The sequence below is a fragment of the Mobula birostris genome, chromosome 2, assembly GCF_030028105.1.
Source record: "Mobula birostris isolate sMobBir1 chromosome 2, sMobBir1.hap1, whole genome shotgun sequence".
NCBI lineage: Eukaryota > Metazoa > Chordata > Chondrichthyes > Myliobatiformes > Myliobatidae > Mobula > Mobula birostris.
Window position 1 is genome coordinate 4,601,402 of NC_092371.1, and position 15,429 is coordinate 4,616,830.

Sequence of the window (15,429 nt, forward strand, 5' to 3'; positions counted from 1 at the left end):
ATGCCCGGGGCCCCGAGCTCGGCGCCAGTGTTGGGGCCGATCGCCAACCCCAATCCCGGGCCTGGCGGCGGGTCGGGCCCGGCGGACGAGCGGAGTCGGGCGGTGCTGCGGGAGGCGGTCGAAGCGGTGGTGAAGAGTTTCGCCAAACACACACAGGGCTACGGCCGAGGTGAGGGAGGGGCGGCTCTCCTTCCCCCCCATCCCCAAACCCAGTCTCCGTCTCTATGTCTACCCCCATCCCTCACCGCTGCCATGTCCTGGCCGCGTCCCCCTCCTCCTCCCCCCGTCCCGACCCCCCCGTCTCCCTCCCCCCACCCCTCCGTCCCGGCCCCCCCCGTCTCCCTCCCCCACCCCTCCTCCTCCCCCCCGTCCCGACCCCCCCCGTCTCCCTCCTCCCCCACCCCTCCGTCCTCCCCCCGTCTCCCTCCTCCCCCACCCCTCCGTCCCGACCCCCCCGTCCCGACCCCCCCGTCCCGACCCCCCCGTCTCCCTGCCCCCCCACCCCTCCGTCCCGACCCCCCCGTCCCGTACCCGCGTCTCCGTCCTCCCCCCGTCTCCCTCCCCCACCCCTCCGTCCCGACCCCCCCGTCTCCCTCCCCCACCCCTCCGTCCCGACCCCCCCGTCTCCCCCCTCCCCCACCCCCACCCCTCCGTCCTCCCCCCGTCTCCCTCCTCCCCCACCCCTCCGTCCCGACCCCCCCCGTCCCGTACCCGCGTCTCCCTCCTCCCCCCGTCTCCCTCCTCCCCCACCCCCCCGTCCCGACCCCCCCGTCTCCCTCCCCCACCCCTCCGTCCTCCCCCCCGTCCCGTACCCCCGTCTCCCTCCTCCCCCACCCCTCCGTCCCGACCCCCCGTCCCCCTCCTCCCCCATCCCTCACCGCTTGTCTCCATCTGTCCATAGCCATGTCCTGACCGCGTCCCCCTCCTCCCCCCTCCGTCCTCCCCCCGTCCCGACCCCCCCGTCTCCCTCCTCCCCCCTCCGTCCTCCCCCCGTCCCGTACCCGCGTCTCCCTCCTCCTCCCCTCCGTCCTCCCCCCGCGTCTCCGTCCTCCCCCCACCGCCATCCCGTCCCCGTCTCGTCCCCCATCTCCTTCCCCCCACCCCAAACCCACTCTGTCTCCATCTGTCTATAGCCATCTCCTCCCCCACCCCCATCCTGTCCCCCCCATCTCCGTCCTCCCCGTCCCCCCACCCCAAACCCAGTCTGTGCCTCCATCCGTCTATAGCCATCTCCTCCCCCCCCGTCTCCATCTTCCCCCCCCGTCTCCATCTTCCCCCCACCCTCATCTCATCCCCCATCTCCTTCCCCCACCCCCAAACCCAGTCTCTGTCTCCATCCATCTATAGCCATCTCCAGCCTGCATCCCCGTCTCGGTCCCACCCCCTCTCATCCCCCATCTCTGTCCTCCCCCCAGACCATCTGTCTTCTCCCTCTCTCTCCCCCCCATGTCTGTCCCTCTCCCTGTCCAACCCTTCCTCCACCCCCTTTATCTTATCTGTCATCCCCACCCCCTCCCTGCATCTCCATTAACCCAGCTCCGTTGCCCTAACTGCCTGCGTCCATCCCCTTCCCCGTCTGGGGGTCTCTCGCCCAAGTCATCATCTGTCCACCCCGTTTGTAACCCTGCCTGTCCCTCCCCACGCTCTCCTCCCTCCGAGCCCCGGTCTCTATAGACCGTTCCATCTGGGCACTGTGTGTTGACCGTCTCTTTGCCACTGGTGAGGGTGAGTTCTGGGCATAAGTGACTTGTGCTTTCCGGCCTCTTCCCAGTGAACGTGGTGGAGGCCCTGCAGGAGTTCTGGCAGATGAAACAGAGCCGAGGGGCGGACCTGCGTAACGGCGCCCTGGTGGTCTACGAGATGGTCCCTTCCAGCAGCCCCCCTTACGTCTGCTTCGTCACCCTGCCAGGGGGCAGTTGCTTCGGCAGTTTCCAGGTACTGTGCTTCAACCACCCCCAGTGGCGCAGTGGGTAGAAACCCAGGCTGGATCCCCAGCTCTGTTAAGTGTGTGCGCAGTTTGCATACTCTCCCCATGAGCTTCCCCTCGATGTTCCGGTTCCACCTGAATGCTGCGGAGAGAGGCTGGGGTGGGGTGGCCTGGGTCCCAGGTGGTGCTGAGCCTCCTGAGAGTTGTTGGAGCTGCACTCATCCCCTCACAATCCTGACCTGTGCCTTGTAGAGCAGGGAGTGGTAACATGGCGGATGTTGAGTGTATGGACTAACTCCACCCAGGGAATTAGAGAGTGTCCCATCACACTCCTGACCTGTGCCTTGTAGAGCAGGGAGTGGTAACGTGGCGGATGTTGAGTGTATGGACTAACTCCACCCAGGCAGTTGGGAAGTGTCCCGTCACAATCCTGACCTTACTTTATAGATGGGGATGCTCTGGTTCTCCTCCACATCCTAATGTGTGGGATTGGTGGGTAAATCACCTGCTGTAAATCACCCCCTGGTGGGTGAGTGGGGGTGTGCACGTGTAGACTAGAATCTGGGGACATGGTTGCAAAAATATGGGAAGAGGGCACCAGGGTGTGTTTAAATGGTCGGCACAGAGTAGATGGGCTGAAGGGCCTGTTTCCCTGCTGTATGAATCTATCATTTGGGGTTGATAAGGGATGAGATCACTGACGATATCAGGACCTCCTCTTCCAGTTTTTGGTGGAGGTCAGGCCAGCATTTACCACTCATCCCTAGTTGTCCCTCGACAAAGTGGGAGTTAGGTGCACTCTGGAACTGTGGTGATCGCACCGACCTCCAGCCACCCTTTACACCCATCCCCGTTTCATTCTGGATGAAGCTGGGTCTGGCAGGGCTCTGAGAAGGAGTGGGAAAGGAAGAGGAGTCGGGTGTCGGGAGCTATGAATGGGGTCAGGGGCCATGAACTTCATCTGGGATCAAGCATCGGGGATCACATGCTGTGCTCAGGTCAAGAGTTGTGATTGAGTCTGTGATTGTGGGGGGTTGGAACAGGGGTCACCTGTGTGGGCGGCAGCCGTTTCCTGCCTCCTAAAGTGTGCATTGCTTTGTCCACAGCTCTGCCCACCAAGGCGGAGGCGAGGCGCAGTGCAGCCAAGATCGCCCTGATGAACTCTGTCTTCAACGAGCACCCTTCCCGCCGGATCAACGAGAGCTTCATCGAGAAGAGTGTGGCCGAGGCCCTGGCTTCCTTCAGTGTGAGTGGAGTGGGGGTCACTCCAATCTCCCAAAGCCCTTGCTCCCTCCTCCTCCTCTCCACTCCGAAATGAGGATTTTACCCTGCATTGCTCTCTCCTGACTCTTGAACTCAAGGTCAGGGTTCATGACCTTGTACCATTCTTGACCTTTGGCAGTGTAAAGCCAGGGTACACTCCACCTTGTCCACTCTTGACCTTTGAATGGGAGAGGTCAAGGTTAACTCTGTTTACCCCTGAAGCACTGAGCATTCAACAGCCACCCCCACCTGCCAATTTCAGCAGGCCATTTGGCCCATCGAGCCTGTGGATTGCCTTGTTCCTTCCCTCTGGGAGAGCAGACCACCAGGGTGGTGCCCTATATTGTCTGGCCTGAGTCCCGAGTGGCACAGCAGATCGGGGGGGGGGGTGGTCCCATCTCACCCAACCCAAGTCCCATGGGGCACAGCGGATCATGGGGGCAGAGGGTGTGTTATCCCACCTCACCCAACCTGAGTCCCAAGTGGGACAGCGGATCACGGGGTGAGGGGTGCCTGAGTCCCGAGTGGGACAGCAGATCACGGGGCGGGGGGGGGTGGTCACACCTCACCCAACCTGAGTCCCGAGTGGGACAGCGGATCACGGGGTGAGGGGTGCCTGAGTCCCGAGTGGGACAGCGGATCATGGGGGGGGGGGGGGACCTGAGTCCCATGGGGCACAGCGGATCATGGGGGCAGAGCGTGTGTTATCCCACCTCACCCAATCTGAGTCCCATGTGGGATGGTGGGTTGGGTAGGACAAGGGCTTCCGTCTTATTTCTGTCTCTGGATCCCCTTCAGGGTGACCAGGATGAAGCAGACATTCCCAACACTGGCATTGGAGCCTTCCGCTTCATGCTGGAATCCAACAGGGGGAAGTCCATGCTGGAGTTCCAGGTCAGTCCAGAGGGCGAGGGGGGCGGGTGGGGGGCAGTGAACAGCTGAGGAGAGGGGACAGGGTTCTGGGGACAAGGGGGAACTGGAGTCAAGGAGGTGACTGGAGGGTGAACTTGGGAAAGAGGGGAAGAGGGGACATAGAGGAAGAGTGAGTGGGGAACCAGAGGGAAACTACTGGAGGGAGGAGGGGTTTGGTGACGAGGGGATGGTATGGGAGGAGGAACTGGGGAGGACAGTGATGGCAAAAGGAGAAGGGGAACTGGGTCATGGGAAGGAGGGGATAGGGGAACCATTGCGGGAGGGGAAGGGTGTGAGGGTGGGGTTGGAGAGGCTTACAAAGTCTAAGAAGGTAGGTGGAACTTGGTGACTTGGGAAGCCCAGGCAACCAGTGGCAGTGATGGGGCCTGTACGTAACTGGCTGTATCTCACCTCTCCACACCATATACCCCCACCCTATCCATCCTCTGTGTACCCTTTACAGGAGCTGATGACAGTCTTCCAATTACTGCACTGGAATGGGAGCCTGAAGGCTATGAGAGAGCGGCAGTGTTCCCGGCAGGTAGGTGCCCGTGCGGGTAATGCCGTGTCCGCAGGGCTGGGTGTCGTGTAGGCAGCAGATGATGTCCACACTGAAGGCTGGCATGGCGGTGGGGATAGGGTGGCAGTTCCCACGTACCTGATAATCCAGGCACGAACGGTCTCTGCCGACCACTCCAGTACCCATCTGAACTGAGCCCACTTCACTGCACCCACTCCAAACTCTTCTCTGGTCTCCCAGCTGCAGGAAGAGCAGTCCCACCATAAAACCATTAGACACAGGAGTGGAGTTAGGCCATTCGACCCATCGAGTCTGTTCCACCATTCCATCCTGTCTGATTTATTATCCTTCAACCCCATTTTCCTGCCTTCTACCCATAACCTTTACACCCTTACAAATCAAACACCCATCAACCTCCATTTTAAATACACTCAATGACCTGGTCTCCACAGATTCACCATCCTGTGGCTAAAGAAATTCCTTGTCATCTATTCTAAAGGGACGCCCTTTTATTCTGAGGCTGTGCCTAGACTCCCCCACTATAGGAAGCATCCTCTCCACATCCATTCGATATTTAATAGGTTTCGATGAGATCCTCCCTCTTTCTCCTAAACGCCGGTGATTACAGAGGAGCCATCAAACGCTGCTGATATGCCCTTTCATTCCTGGGATCATTGTCCTGAACCTCCTCAATGCCAGCACATCCCTTCTTCAACAAAAGACCCAGAAATGCTCCCGATATCCTTAAATGTGGTCTGACCAATGTCTTACAAAGCCTCAGTGAAAAAGATGCAGGGAAGATTCACCGGAATGTTACTGAAACTGGAGGGACAAGATAGGCTGGGACTTTATTCCATGGGAGCATAGGAGGCTGAGGGGTGACCATCATACCATCTGCTGGAGCAACCAGAGATTCTGCAGATGCTGTATCAGCCATTCAGGCAGCATCGAACGAGGGGAATAAACAGTTTATGTTTTGAACCCAGTGTCTATGTTTCCAACCATAGAAGCTGCCTAATCCATTGAATTCCTCTAGCATCTTAAGACCATAAGACAGGAGCAGAATTAAGCCATTTGGTCCATCGAATCTGCTCTGCCATTTGATCAGCTGTTTTGTTTTCTTCCTCAATCCCATTCTCCCACCTTCTTGCCATAACCCTTAAACCTCTCACTAGGCAAGAATCCATCATTCTCTGCCCTAAGTACACCCAATGACTTGGCCTCCACAGCCCTCGATGGCAACAGATTCACCACCCTCTGAGAGGAGGAATTTCTACAGCCTCCTCTACTGCCATGACGAGGCTAAACTCAGGTTGGAGGAGCAACACCTCATATACCGTCTAGGTAGTCTCCAGCCCCTTGGTATGAACATAGAATTCTCCAACTTCCGGTAATCCCTATGTCACTCTGCCCCCTCCCCCAGCTGCCTACCACCTCCCTCTTGGTTCCATCTCCTTCTACTACCCATTGTGTTTTCCCCTATTCCTTCTTCACCTTTCCTGCCTATCACCTCCCTGCTTCTCCCCCCCCCCACCCCTTTATCTTTCCCCTTACTGGTTTTTCACCTGGAACCTACCAGCCTTCTAGGGCCTCTGCCCCTTCCCCCTACAGTCCTGACAAAGTTCCGGCCCGAAACATCGACTCATCATTTCCACAGATGCTGCCCGACCTGCTGAGTTCCTCCAGCGTGTTGTGAGTGTTGCTTTGACCCCAGCCTCTGCAGAGTATTTTGTGTTTACGATTTCTACAGCCAGTTTAAAGCAGTCTCTTTATTCTGAGGCTGTGCCCTTAGATCCCACACTCTTCAACTGATGGAGACAGTCTCTCCACGTGGCCTGAGGTTTCAATGAGATCCCCCTCATCCTTCCAAACTCCACAGAGTACAGGCCCAGAGACATCAAACACTCCTCATACCTTACATCCCCGGATCATTCTTGTGAACCTCTTCTGCTTGTCTCCAGATTGAGCTCCAACCCGATTCTTACTCTCTCCCTCACCTTCCCGTCCCGCAGGAAGTGCTGGCTCACTATTCCCACCGGGCACTGGATGACGACATGCGGACCCAGATGGCGATGGACTGGGCGAGCCGCGAGCAGGAGATGCCAGGGCTGCTGGGCCGTGAGCTGGGGTCGGCTGAGCGGGAGCTGGAGGAGGCGCGGCTGGCCGGCAAGGAGCTGCGCTTCTACAAGGAGAAGAAGGACATCCTGGTGCTGGCCATGAGCCAGCTGGTCTCCAAGCCCAACACGAGCTGCTAAGGGATCCCCGGACCTCCGTCAGGCCCCTCACGCTCAGTTTATCCCACTGTGGGGGGAGTGTGGAGGATGGAACTGTGCCAGACGCCTCCTCCACCCCCTGCAGGTGCCAAGCTCACCGCCCCACACCGTATGTCATTCCTGCTTCCCCACTTGCCCCCCAGTCTCCTCCCCCACCCCCAGATGACCTGCGCAATGGGAGGCTGCCGCTCCCACCGGGGTCTGTAGCTTCCTGGCATGCACAGCTGCCTACATTTACTGCATTCAGTATCACTTAAAGTTTTCGAAGCTACTAATGTTCAGGAGGGAGAGAGAGAGAGAGAGAGAGAGAGAGACCAGATGTAGGGGGACATCGATCATGTGGTGCTTACGTTTCCTCCCCCAGCCAACTGTACCCGCAGTTTGCCACTACCGGTATAGTAATGTGCAGACGGGTTCACCTGACCGCGGTGGTCGGCGAGTGTGGACCGCTCAGGCTCTCCTTCATTGTGGCGTGTCCATTCTGCAGATGCTGGTAATCTTCAGCAACATGCACAAGGTGTTGGAGGGACTCGGCGGTCAGGCAGTATCTGTGGTGGGGTCTCCTCTGCCTGAAACATCGAGTTTTCATTTCCCCTCCTTAGAGACTACCTGACTTGGCAAATTGCTCAAAGTTCATTTATCATCATCGCATATATGGAGGAGAGGTCGACTGTGGATGTTGCGTCCTCACTGTCATCCGCAGTCCAGAGCAGAATGATATGGAGAGCAAACTGCTCCTCGCAGCCGATGAATCCAGAGGAATAGCAGGGACTGATACAGTTTGGTACCAGTGGAGTCAGTGTTGAACTGCATTACGGACTCCAGCTCGGATTTTTCTGGGGGGGGGTGGCGGTTTACTCACGAAGCCTTCCCCAAGAGTATGGTATAGCCATAAGGCAGTGGAGGTTTGAGATCAGAGTTTTCCTTCTAGATGGGCTGCCAACTATGGCTGATGAGCCTCATCTGGCCAAATCGACTGCTTTTAAGGTACCATTAACCCACCTCTGCCTCTTCTTTTACCAGCAGAAACAGCTCTGCCAGGCTTGTGTGGTTTAGCTACTGGACTTGGTTATCGGAGGTTATTTGAGATGCACGCCATTGGCAGCATTTAATAGGTAGTGGGAGTGTATCCCCATTACCAACCCTGGCTGCAACAACTTTAATGAAGGCAGGGTGTGGTGAAAACACAGTACGGGCCTCTGGCCCACGATGTTGTGCCAAGCTTTTAACCCACTCCAAGATCAGACTAACCTTTCCCTTCCACATATGGATGAAAGAAAAATGTAACACCATTGAAGAGAAAAGCTCTTGTTTGCATGACAGATCATTCCACACGTGAACAGATCGAGGAAGTACAAGGAACAGAGAGACGGTGCAAATTAGTGTTACAGTTGCAGAGAAAGTGCAGTGCCAGCAGACAAATAAATTGCAAGGGCCACGATGAGCTAGATTGGGAAATGGTTCAGTGTTCAAGAGCAGGATAGAAGCTGTCCTTGAATCTGATGGTGTGTGCTCTCGAGCTATTGTATCTTCTGCTCGACAGGAGGGGAAAGACAGGGAAGTGATTTTGAATCTTACAGTCTGCCTGCACTTTCTCTGTAGCTGTTACACTTTATTCTGCATTCTGTTACCGTTTCGGTTTGTTCTACACCAGTGCTCTGTGTGATGATCTGATCTGTGTGAACAGTGTGCAAGACAAGGTTTTCACTGTGTCTCAGTACACGTGACAATAATAAACCACTTCCTATTACGCTGGCTGCTTCTCTGGGGCATCGGGAAGTGTAGACAGAGTCCATAGAGGGGAGCCTGAGCTGTGTCCACAACACTGTTGTTTCTTGCAGTCACGGGCAAAGTAAACCACTACACGTTGGAGGAATTCAGTAGGCCAAGTACCATCTATGGAGAGAAATAAAGAGTTGACATTTTGCATCAAGACCTTTTGTCAGGTCTTAGCCCAATAAGTCAACTGTTTCCTTCTCTCTATAGATACTGTTAAGATGCTTTCTAGGTATATTTGTAAAAAAATGTTTTTTATTCATTTACAGGATGTGGGCATCACCAGCTAAGCCAGCATTTATTGACCATCCTGAGGTGTTGGGCGGGATTCCATGATTTTGACCTAGTGACAATGAAGGAATGGTGGTATGTTTCCAAGTCAGGATGGTGAGTGTCTTGGAGGGGGATTTTCAAGTGGGGATGTTTCCAGGTATCTGCTATTCTCGTCCTTCTGGTTTGTAGTGGTCGTGGGTCTGGAAGGTGCTGCCTTAGGAACTCTGGTGTGTTGTTGCAGTGCATCTTGTAGATAGTACACACTGCTGCAACTGTCTGTCGATGGTGGAGGGATTGGATGCTGGTGGAAGGGGTATCAATCAAGTGGGCTGCCTTGTACTGGATGGTGTCAAGCTTCTTAAGGGTTGATGGAGCTGCACTCATCCAGGCGAATGGCGAGTATTCCATTACACTCCTGACCTGGAGACAATTTGCAATCATTGCTATCACCTTATTTATTGGTCTTTAGGGTATGATTCCCAAGTACAAACCCTTGCCCAGTTCCATCTTAAGGAATCCATTGAAACAATGAATTCTGATTGATTTATACTCAAGATGTGTGTCCAGAAATAGCATACTGGATAAATCAAAGAACAAGGACAAGTTCTGGTCTCTCTCTGTCTCTGATCTAAGGGGTAACTTTTATACTCTGTTTTATATTCATTACAAATTGTCAACAATTGCTGCATTTTACATAAACAGCAGTATTATATATTTAATACGTGGGGATGTAAACGATCACAGCCTTGTATTTTTTGCCAAAAGTTCTCCTCACTTGTGTATTCTTGCCAATAAAGTTCTCCTCACGTATATCCTATTGGTCACTTGCATTTGAGTCCTTGCTTTGCCTTCCAGTCAATCCAGTAACTCCAGTTCAGGCTTTCCCAGATCTGGGAATGCCCTGCCATGGGAATGTAGAGCCATAGAGAGCAGGGAAACAGGCCCTCAGCTTACCCAGTCCATTCCAACCCACTGACACCAACTCCCCCCCACCCTCACCCCCGCCCAGAGTTTACTGCTCACCCACAGCAATCGGGAAGCAGTGCACAGTGGCTGATCAACCTAACGCAAGATAAACTGCTGGAGGAACTCACCGGGTCCGAGGAGGTAGAGGGGTGGTCGAGGGCCTGAGTGTGCAGAGAGGTACGGACTGTATGTGGGGGTGAGGGGGTAACTTGGTTTATTATTGCCATGTGTATGGAGGTAGAATGGAAAACCTGTCTCGGGACATAGGGAGGAACGGAGCTCGTCTCGCTGTTGTTGCCTGTGTTGTTCTACTGAGCATGATGTTGGCGGCAGAACGTACAGCAGTACTTGGGCGTGATGGTTGTTAGTTCAAACAACACATTTCACTGTACGTTTCGATGCACGTGTGATAAACAAACCTGACTGAATGCATACTACTCACACAGATCAATTTGTCACAGCAGTGCACTGAAAGTACAAGGGAAAACGGCTGGGAGGCAATCGGTGGAACCATGTGAGGGAGGGGAATGATGGGAGACAGGGATGAGTCTGGGTAACAATGAGATGGGAGGGGGAGTGAAGGGATAGGAAAAGGTGAACAAGGAGAGGGAGAGAGAGACCCTGGGGAGGCAGGGGCAAGGGTGGGAGTGGTACCTGAATGTGGAAATACCATTGTTCACACAGACAGTTTGTAGATTACCCAGGCAGAATATGAGAAGCTGCTAATTCCACTTTGCCTTTCTCATCACCCTATAGGCTGAGGACAGTCAGGTTGGTATGGGAATGGGAGAGGGCTGAGAGAGAATGGCCTACACTTGGTCTCACTGGTGTACCAGATTGGAGAAGGTACAGGGACAGGTGTTACACCTATGGTTACAGAAGAAAATCTTGGGAGGGATGAGGGAGTCACAGGGACTGTGGTGCCTCTGGAAAGTGGCCAAGAGCTCTGCTAACACACACACACTCACTGACTCTCTCGCTCTATGCCAGAGGTGGGAATCAAACCCAGTCTATGCAGCTAGGTTTTTTACATTTGGCTTTTGGTTTGCTGGCCTTTATAAATCAGAGCATTGAGTATAGGAGTTGGGGTGTAATGTTGAAATTGTACAAGGCATTGGTGAGGCCAAATTTGGAATATTGTGTAGTTTTGCTCACCGAATTATAGGAAAGATGTCAACAAAATAGAGAGAGTACAGAGGAGGTTTACTAAAATGTTACCTGTGTTTCATCTCCTAAGTTACAGAGAAAGGTTGAACAAGTTAGGTCTTTATTCTCTGGAACGTAGAAGGTTGAGGGGAGATTTGATAGAGGTGTTTAAAATTATGAAAGGGATAGATAGAGTTGACGTGGATAGGCTTTTTCCATTGAAAGTGGGGGAGATTCAAACAAGAGGACATGAGTTGAGAGTTAAAGGGCAAAAGTTTAGGGGTAACATGAGGGGGAACTTCTTTACTCAGAGAGTGGTAGCTGTGTGGAACGAGCTTCCAGCAGAAGTGGTTGAGGCAGGTTCGATGTTGTCGTTTGAAGTTAAATTGGACAGCTATATGGACAGGAAGGGAATGGAGGGTTATGGGCTGAGTGCAGGTCGGTGGGACTAGGTGAGAGTAAGAGTTCAGCACGGACGAGAAGGGCCGAGATGGCCTGTTTCGGTGCTGACCTGCACTGTAACAACCCCACTTTCTAAGCTTCACACTTGAGCCAAGCAGCTTTCACCTTGGTGTTTAGATGATTCCTAATGTTCAAAGGCTCAAGAACAGCTTCTGTTCCACTATTACCAGACTGCTGAGTGGACCTTTTGCACGAAACATGGACTGTTGACATCAACACAAGTGCACCACAGGGCTGGGTGCTCAGTCCCCTGCTCTACTCGCCTTATGCTATGACTGTGAGGCTAAAGGCTCCAAAACCATATTTAAATTTGCTGGCAACACCACTTGTAGGCTGAACCAAAGGAGGTGACAAACATAGGAGGGAGGTTGAAAATTTGGCCGAGTGGTGCCACAACAACAATCTCTCACTCAATGTTAGCAAGACCAAAGAAATGATTACTGACCTCAGGAGGAGGAAACCAGACGATGAACCAAGGAACGATTTTCTTTAAAGACAGTCTCGCAGCTTCATGGACACCGTCACCGAGACATTCTTATTTCCAAACTGAGAATTTTATTTCAACATTCAAATTACCCAATGTGTTATAACGGGATTCAAACTCCCGACCCTGGCACTGTCCCTTCCTTCCCACCATGGGACAGATCCAGAGGGGAAAGGAGGGAGCCAACATCTTTTGCAAAAAAAACATTTGACCTACCCCTCTCAAGAGAATCCAGTTCGAATTCCAGCCTTAAAATGACAAGGCCTTTTTGTGGCCTCTACATTTTTTTGCTTGGCTTCGTCATTTTTGTTTTGTTACAAAAACTGTCACCTTGACTCCACACAAACCTCAAAGTACAAACAGTTCATCTCATTTAAAAACTTTGTCCGGAGATTCCACAACAAAACCAAGAGGGCAGGCCTCAAAGTGGCCATGCGCTCCTCTGAGATATATGACTTGGGTCTTTGAACCGCCCTGTAAAAAAATGCTTCACCCTCCCGCCAGGCTCAGAGATGCTTAAATTTCTTGCTCCTCGCCTTTGACTTTTAACCCTTGACCACACTCCCTCCCCTTAAAATGATCTCACTGATTGAAGGTAAAATTGTTAATGGCACAGTTGCAAAATTCTCCAGACAAAGGCACTCTATAAATGGTAGTTAGGGTGTTGGGTCATTAAAACTACCACCATTAATTGTACTGGGCTAGTCAAGACGTCCACAGCCATTTGCCAATTTAGGCATGGATCTCCCCCCAACACTTTATATCTCTTTAAAAGCACCCACACCCTCCCCTTTACATCGATGAAATGCTATTTGACACAAGAGACCTTGCACCACCCAGTGACACTTGACCCTTTGCTGTCTTACCATTAGATGTTGTCACCTATTTTAACATGAATTATCAAGAAATTACATTCATTTTCAAATCAAATACATGGAGAATATATATTGGCCAACCAGTACACCGAATACCCTCATCAGTCACAGAAACAAACCCACTCAGAACCCAAAAACAACTTTTTTTGTGAATATACACTCCAACACACAGTACCAGTAGAATGCCAACAGGGTCACAGACGCAGCCAACTCCATCACGGGCACAAGCCTCCTCACCATCGAGTGCCTCAGGAACACGGCATCCGTCACTGAGGACCCTCAGTATCCAGAGCATGCCCCCCTCTCTTACTGCCATCAGGGAGGAGGTACAGGAGCCTGAAGATCCACATTCAGTGACTCAGGAACACCTCCTTCCCCTCCGCCTTCAGATTTCTGACCACCACCTCACCAGTCCTCTTTTGCGCTATTTTACTGTAACTTACAATAAACTTTTATGTCTGTGCTGTAGCACTCCAAGACTATCATGGATGGGAGGGGTTATAGTGGGCTTTGCAGAATAATAGTTTGGCACAGACTAGAAGGGCAAAGGGCTTAAATCTGTGCTGTGGTGCTCTTTATGTCTTGCACCCCACCGCTGCCACAAAAAAAACAGGTTATACAACATAATAAACAACCTGATTCAGATATTAAGTACCCATCTGTTTCCTACTGTAGCCGTAACAGTTACATATCCAAAGTGTCTCTGTCCCTTTAACCTGCTGTGGCACAGTTAAAACAACTGGCAGATTGCTTCACTGACTTTGATGCCATGGGCTCAGGGAAATCAGTTTAACACCGACATCACACAGTAAAACTACGATAATCTATCAGTCTGGACATCCTGATCGTCTGACACCGCATCACAGCTGTACAAGCCGTCAGTTAGACCACACTCAGCAGTTCAGTTCTGGCCACCACAATGCAGGAAGGATGTGGCAGCAATAGAGAGACGGTGTGAATAATCCTGGGAATGAAAGGCCTGCATTTGATGGCTTTGGGCCTGTACTCACCTAGTTTAGAAGAATCAGGGCAGGGAGCTCATTGAAACCTATTGACTATTGAACTGCCTAGACACGTAGAGGTTGTTTCCTATAGCGTGCGAGTCTCGGACCAGAGGGCACAGCCTCAGGACAGAAGGACATTCCCTCAGAATAGAGATGAGGAGGAATTTCAGCTGGAGGGTGGTGAATCTGTGGAATTTATTGCCACAGACAGCCGTGGAAGGCAGGCCACTGGGTATATTTAAAGCAGAAGTTGGTAGGTTCTTGATTAGGAAGGATGTCAACACTTATGGTGAGAAGGCAGGAGAATGGGGTTGAGAGAGAAAATAAATCTGCCATGATTGAATGGCGGAGCAGACTCGATGGGCCGAATGGCCTAATTGCGCACCAAGACTTAGGGTCTTGTGAATGAGATTCGCCAAGGTGTTGCCAGGAGTGAAATGGAGAGGCTGACAGGATGGGTCTTTATCACCGCTGAAGTGTGACCTCAGAGATTTCTAATGTTATGGAGAGAATAGTGTTTGATCCCCATGATTGGGGAGCCTAGAACAAGAGGGCTTGGATTTGAGGTGAGGGGGGCTTGAATTTAAAAGATTTTAAAGTCAAAGTCAAGTCGCCCCCCCCCCCCCCCACAGACACACACAGAGGGTGGTGAAATATTTGGAAGGAGCTGCCAGAGATTGAAGTTCAGGCAGGTTCAATTTAAGAGATATTTGTGTAATTAAATGGATATGAAAGGTTTAAGAGGGGTACAGATCAAATGCAGGATCCCAAGGGCCTGCTCTGTGTTTTATAAAAGAGAAAGGGGATAATGGGCCCAATCATAACACCATAAAATACAAGAGCAGAATTAGGCCATTCAGTCCATTGAGTCTGCTCTACATTCAATCTTGGCCAATTTTCTTTATAACCCCACGCTCTTACCTTCTCCCCATAACCCTTAAGCACCATCCCACCCCCTTTACCAAGAACCTATCCACCTCTGCCTTAAATACACCCTGCGGCTTGACCTCCACACCCTTCTTTGGCAACATATTCCACAGATTTACTACCGTCTGGCTAAAGAAATCCTCTTCCTCTCATCCCTTTATCCTGAGGATCCCAGAGTCTCCCACTGATGGAAACACTCTCTTCACTAGACCTCTCAGTATTCAGTAGGTTTGAATAAATTCCCCGTTAGCTTTCTGAATTTAAAACAAGTGGAAGTAGCATAAATAAGCATCATGGTCCTTACATAGAAACAGGCCATTTGGCCCAACAGGCCCATGCTGACTAAGATTCCTATCTCAGCTAGTCTCATTTGCCTATGTCCTTCTAAACCTTTCCTATCCATGTAGCTGTCTGTATCCCTCTAAACCTTTCCTATCCGTGTACCTGTCCGTATCCCTCTAAACCTTTCCTATCCGTGTCCCTGTCCGTATCCCTCTAAACCTTTCCTATCGTCTGTATCCCTCTAAACCTTTCCTATGTGTACCTGTCCGTATCCCTCTAAACCTTTCCTATCCGTGTACCTGTCCATATCCCTCTAAACCTTTCCTATCCATGTATCTG

The 15,429-nt window shown here is 52.1% G+C and overlaps 1 protein-coding gene across 1 annotated transcript; it reads left to right on the forward strand.

Moving 5' to 3' along the window:
* On the forward strand, positions 1 to 9,756 carry lix1l (limb and CNS expressed 1 like). The gene is made up of 6 exons (XM_072251692.1): positions 1 to 169; positions 1,772 to 1,915; positions 3,034 to 3,173; positions 3,989 to 4,084; positions 4,566 to 4,643; positions 6,635 to 9,756. Exons 1-6 carry the CDS (start codon positions 1 to 3, stop codon positions 6,875 to 6,877), a joined length of 870 nt encoding a protein of 289 aa, XP_072107793.1. The 3' UTR covers positions 6,878 to 9,756.
* Positions 9,757 to 15,429: the final 5,673 nt, after the last annotated feature.